The 6,369-nt window shown below is 40.8% G+C and overlaps 1 protein-coding gene across 1 annotated transcript in view; it reads right to left on the bottom strand.

Annotated features, from left to right (window-relative positions):
- Positions 1–3,193, bottom strand: part of CPM (carboxypeptidase M) — a 13,525-nt gene extending 10,332 nt beyond the window's left edge. The window contains exon 1 of the mRNA XM_010176880.1: positions 3,090–3,193. Coding sequence (XP_010175182.1) covers positions 3,090–3,104 — 15 coding nt within the window. The 5' untranslated portion in view covers positions 3,105–3,193. The remainder of the gene's footprint in view (positions 1–3,089) is intronic.
- Positions 3,194–6,369: the final 3,176 nt, after the last annotated feature.

Here is a 6,369-nt window from a genome sequence, read left to right on the forward strand (position 1 = left end):
GTGACAGCCCAGTTACACTGTAGCTGCAGGAAGTTAAGGAAGCCACATACTTAATACATTAAAGGGAACAAGCAGAACTGCACAGGTAGTTCACACTTCGTTCAGACATGCTTTTCCTCAAGGGGTTTCTTCCCTGCTGTGATATACAGGGTTTAGGAAAAACCTTCTAATTAGATCCTGTGGTTGCACAGATTTGACTTCAGTCACTGGTACAGCTGATCAAAAGGTGACAGTTCTGCTCCATTCATGACTTAGGAGTGTCTGGGTGTTTGGTTGTGGTGGATATTAAGTGGAGTAAGTTCCTCCCCAGAAAGGAACATGTAAGTGCACACGCTGAGGAAGAGAAGATCCTTCAAGTGAGAGTAGGAGCCTGGGACAAGAGAGGCTGCTGCCTCATTCAGAAGGAGAGCTGCCCCAGAACAGCAGGCGACCTCTCACTCATCTTCCTCAGCGCAGACTTTATTAACACTTGTGCAGTCCAGTAACACCATTTTGATTGAAGTCTCACATAGCTGCACGTGCTTCAGCTACCTCTAATTATCAGTTTTAATCTGGCTTGGGTTAAACAAAAAGCACTGTCAAAAACGGTGTCCAACTTCATACAGGCACCCAAAGAATGGGAGAAGTTTTTTGTTGCATCTCTGGGGATCTGGGGCAAAGTTCACTCTATTTGGCAACAGTGATCACAAAATAGAATAATTTAAACCTTGGCTCCTCATTTCTTACAGTATTAAGAAAAAATAACTGACTTAAAAAATTAAATTTTTCCAGTTCTGAAAAAAATATTCTCTTCCCAGTATTGTGTAGTCATATCATTTTACTAGAACTTCCCTGTTGGGCAGCTCTCCAAATAACCTAGATTTTCTGCCAGCAGCATGTGTGAACAGCCTGCACACGTGTGATTCAGGCTTCCCTCTAACTTTTAGGTTTTAGAAGCAGCTGGACAGCTGAGTCAAAAAAGAAGTGTCATTTGTGTGATCATGACAGGTTAGAAGGGCAGCATCACCAAACAACCCTAGATAACGGAACTTTTCTCACTTTGTACCATTTATGGGAAGCATCACTGAAGCACAAAAGATCTAACTAGATCAATGAAGCCATAATCCCACAAATTTAAGTTATGAAAGACTGTGGAACACAAGTTGAAGCTTGTAATACAGTTAGTGCAAAACTTATCTGCTTAATATATTATAGGGGCAGTTGAATCTTTCCCCAGTGACTAGTCCAGCAGAATCTTAGATTATGGGAAAAAAAATATTCAAGTTCTCCAGTGCTGCTCTCTATGAGGAATTCATTTCCTGTCATCTGAAATACATTTATGGTCAGATAGGAAAAACAAACACCAACTGTGTGTTTTATCCATACACAAAATAATATAAGGCAAAGATCATAATGAGGGCCTGAAAAGGGGAAATAGCTCTGTTTTCAAAATCTTCCCTAGGTGCATGCTTGATCTAATGAAGAAGCTAGAGTGTACCATGGCACTTGGTGCTCTATGGCACCTAGGCAGCTCAAGGGCCAACTCTGCTCAGACAAACTCAGACACAGTGACAGAGACTTTAAAAAAAAAAAAAAAGAAGAAAAGAGAAAAAATATCTTGCCTCATTTCCTCACAAAGTCAATATAAAAATTTAGACCCTAGGCAGTGATCCACGTTGCCTGCTCTCCAGCAATTCCTAACCCTGTGAACATGCAAACAGACTGTGTCTCCATGGTCAAAGTTCCTTGTGCACACCCAGCTGGCCAGTGATAGTGGCAGGAGTGCTTCACTGTGGAGGTTTCAATAGGAGGAGTGGCCTTCTGCAGTCCAGCAATACTGGATTTGAGAGCCAGGCCATTCCAGATGAGATCATATCCTGCCCTCCATCTCTTTCCCACCAAAGCTGGGTCACCTGTAGCCATAGGTTTGCTTCTACAGTCTGCAGGGAGCCCCAGTTCCTCCACAGCACCCTGTACTACCCTGCTGACACACACCAGGTTTTAGGAGCTGCAAACTGTCTTGGGCATCCAGTAACAGGTGTACCCATTGGAAATCATGAATCAGCTTCTTCCCACACAGAGTTAAATCCCGAAGCAGTCAGACTCCCAGCAGCACTTTGAGCATAGCTGCTGTCAAACAAGGTGAAACTAGTCTAACTTGGGGAAAATGCTTGGCACACAATGTCACAAGTGCCCGTAGGCATGCAAGTGCTCACACACAGTACTGGTAACAGCAATAACTCGAGATATGTAATGCTTTACATAAGATGCACTTCCTACTGCATCTATTTTGCTTAGTTTTGAGAATTTACAGTCTAACATTATATATATATATATATATATACACACAAAAATTTTGCCATTTCTGTTGAATTATTTAATCTTCACATTAAAAACTGCAGAGAAATACATTGTGTAGTTTAAACTTATCCTGAACATGACTAACATAAGCAGGTAAAGCTAAAGAATAAGGGAAATAATAGAAGGCAAGAAAAGATTATAGAGAAGAGTGAAGCTTTGAGTCTTTCTGTTCCAGATTCACGTAGTACACCAGGGAGGCTCATAATTACCATTTTCTCCTTTATCATTAATAAATGGGCATTCTTTGCAGAGCAAGTTAATCCCAGAATTGCTTTTTGTTCTGTACTCGCTGTTATCTCGAGTATTCCTAGCTTAAGGTTCCCAAGAGAAATTTTCTTCCTAAAGTAAATAATTTGGTGTTTCATGGCAATTATTATTCTTCAATCTTAGGATGTATTTGAAGAGTTCTGCCAGTCATACTTCAAGCCTACGCAACAATAACGTACCAGCAAACTACTGCATCTGACTCATTGCCAAGAAAGTTAAAGCCTCTGGGTTTATTCATGAGGAGAAGACAAAGATCCCTACTTAAGAGAAGTGAATTTACAGTGAATCCTTAGGTGCAGGATTCTTCACTGTGACGTAAGGTCTCCTAAGGCCCTTCCACTAAAACAAAGGAACTTTATTCTTAAAGTTCTTCAAGAAATACACACATATTAGGTCCCTAATAATAAGTAGCACACACCTGAGAGAAGTTCACTCTGGTAAGTGCATTTGGTATGAATGACATTGCAAAAGTTGTAACGTACCTCATCCCCATGCATATTAGCAACATACTTGAACTCTGGAATGCCAATCTTATGGTGGGTTGGAAACCTTCCCAGAACAAGAACCCACAGGTCTCTACCTTTAAGAGGGGAAGGGGAAAAGACATTTTTTTAAACAAGTGTAAAAACCACAACACATACAAACCTTAGAGAAAAAAAAAATAACATTAGTTGGTCATTAAGACCACCGTACAAATTCTCATATGTCATTGTTGCCCAGCCAGCCCTATACACAGCATATCAAAGTAGACTGTGGGTTTTTTATTCTATGAGTACTTGCTAAATTACTTATAGGAATAAATATGTTTTGCCTTCTGACCAGAAGGGTGTAGTGAACCCTGCAATTTCAAAAGCATTTAACCACTGCTAGAGAATAGTTTGGGGTTTTTTGTAATAAGCATTTTTCAAATCAAATTTAGCAACCAAGATCTTGTCAAGGAAACCAAGATCACTAAGCAATTAAAGAGTATTTAAAATAAAAGACACTCTTCCCCCAAAAATTATTAAATCATAAGAGTTTTCTGAAGTACACACAGAAGTTTTCATTGTCACTAAGAAAGAGCATCTTTTTTGTATTAAAGACAACAAAGAAAAGCTAAACACGTTCATTAATTACCACTCAGAAAACAGGAGATACCAGGCAGAGCTGCATCAGAAACATGTTCCAAAATAAAGTTAGCAGGGAAAGAATTAATAGCTACAGAAAGAATATTAGTTAGGACCACTAAAGCTGCGCAAGAAGCTGAACTTTAAGTAACAAAATAAACATTTTAGAAGTCCTCATTTAAGGGGGGGGGACACACGACATTTTTTATTATTCTTTTTAGTTATATTGTGGCATTTCAGATCTCATCTGCAAAACTATGCTGCCCACTAGTCTGCTCAATGAGGTGGAAAGCTCTAGTTTCAGTAGATGGCAGCAACGGAACTGGACCAGTTCCTTAGTAATAGCAGTCACAGCCTATGGATTGCTAAAGCCCACCAGACCTTGCATGCATGCTGCCTGTCCCCAGCTCTCATACAGGGCTTGCTGGGACCCATGAGCTGTCCCAGGAGTCCAGCCATCATTATTACTTCCAGGGAAGAAGAATGTAGGTGCTGCTATATGCAGTACTATAAAAAACATTATTCCCTAAATCTTTATGGATCATCAAATCTGCGGTAAATAAACTGTGGAGCATAACAAATTCCGAGAGGTGGAAGCCAGCCATGACCCTCCTGGTATAGCTGCAGTGAGCCAACCATGTAGCTAGAAAGGAAAGCAGAAGTGCTGTGGCAACTGCAGTACCTTCAAGAATGTGAGAAAAATATTAAAAGAGGACAGAAGGAGCACTACAAGATGCACCAAAACAACTGTAAGACAGGTAAAACTGAAGTCAGTGGTTGCCAAACTAAATTCTCACTTAACAGGCTGATTCAGGATCTCAGGCTTAGGATCAAAAAGCAACAAGACAGCACTGAGAGCAGACAGATTCAATAAGGAGTGGCCTCAGGATCCTCTAGTTTTATACAGTCACTCTAGAAGACATTGGTTTTCAACTCTTATATCCATGTGTTACGCAGAAAGCTGTGAGATGCTGCTACTAACTCTTTCATTAGAGGACAATGTGAGCAAGCAATCCATACTTTTAAGAGTAAGTTCACAGTAAGTGCTTCGGTGAGGAAGCTAGTTGTTTGGCTTTGTTGTATGCAGAGCTACTGTTTCATTAAAAAAAGAGAACAGTTTGACTTCTGTAAATTTAGATGAGCTACAGAGTAGAGAAACCAGAGATGCTAGCTTTTTAGCACATCCTTCTTCAAAACAGAAAGAGAAAGAACCACCAATCCCTACCACCCTAGCCCTTCTCCCCTCCAAAACCTCCCAAGATCCCCTCCAACCTCAGCCATCCTGCAATTCTGTGAAAACAGAGGACAAGTCTTGGTGCAGTAGTATATGTTTGGAACTGAAAAAAATCCTAGTCATTAAAAAAACCATGCTACTTTTATTCATAATCAAGCACGGACAACAGTCTGAACTTAATCTCCACCCCTGCAATGCATCGTCCTCTCCATGGTTGTATCCAGGGGCAACCTGCAATGAAGTACCAAGCTCCAGAGTGCTCCTGTGATTCTTTGTCCTTATGTCCTCTGTAAACCATTCTGCCCAGCTCTTCTTCCCTCTTCTGGAAGGAAATTTCAGACATCCCTCCCTGGTGCCCAACTTGTCAGTTGCCATATGGACTGCTGCACCAAGAGGAACATACCTGCTTACAATTGCAATTGCAGCCTTTCCACCACAGTCCAAACTTAGGATGACTACTGTGAACCTACAATGTGCAGCTTCCCCAGCTAGGGATTCATCAGGCCAAGCCACAGTGCCAAAGAGCACATCCAACATCTAAAAGACAGTGGTGAAACTATAAGATTAAGGTAGCAAAGGACCTATACTGGAGATCTGATGGTGCCCCAGCTCTCTCCTAGATGGAGGCGGGTACAGCTAAACTGTAAGATACATGTTTTCCTACAGAGGGGACATATGCCTTCTGTAAGGTTATAAATTCATTCAGCCCTGGGACTGCTCGTTATCAGCATGAGTACCAAGCACACAGGCAGGGCTTCAAAATATCTTAGAGCCACCAGGTTCAGTGAATGACAGGTAAAAAGCCCTCTCAGAGCAAGTGAAATAAGTTCTGATTAAAAGCATTAGTTTCCTCAAATCCTTCATGATTTCCTACACAAGCACAAAGCAGTCACCTAGGAGCAGAGACAGCTTAGTGCAGGATCAGGACATTAAACCAACTGATACGTTTACTACCTTTACTTTACCTTATTATTATCTTTTTTTTATATATATATATATATATATATATATAAAATACCCAACCAACCACAGTAGCCAAACAGTACTGTAGTCCCTAGAACATAGAGCTTCTTGCCTCACAAATAACCAGATATTAAGATTAGCCCTTGGTTTTATTTGAATGGAAGCAGACCACAAGGGCTATTTCAAATCCAGCTACTAGCAATGATGACATCCACATCCACTGTATAAAGAGACTTTTTGGAGCACCTCATGAGCCGATGTAGAACAGTGCCATATTCTTTAGCCACTTCCCCATAGCAGCACTAGCACCAATTCAGCACTACATACACTAAAGCAACAAGAGTCCAAGCAAAGCTAAAATGCTTTAGTTATTTCTGTCATTAAGACAAATAGAATCGTACTCTTATTGCAAACTAAAGATATTTCCAGGGCCTTGCCATCAGCAGTGCTCATTCCTGC

The sequence above is a fragment of the Antrostomus carolinensis genome, unplaced genomic scaffold, assembly GCF_000700745.2.
Source record: "Antrostomus carolinensis isolate BGI_N321 unplaced genomic scaffold, ASM70074v2 scaffold18671, whole genome shotgun sequence".
NCBI lineage: Eukaryota > Metazoa > Chordata > Aves > Caprimulgiformes > Caprimulgidae > Antrostomus > Antrostomus carolinensis.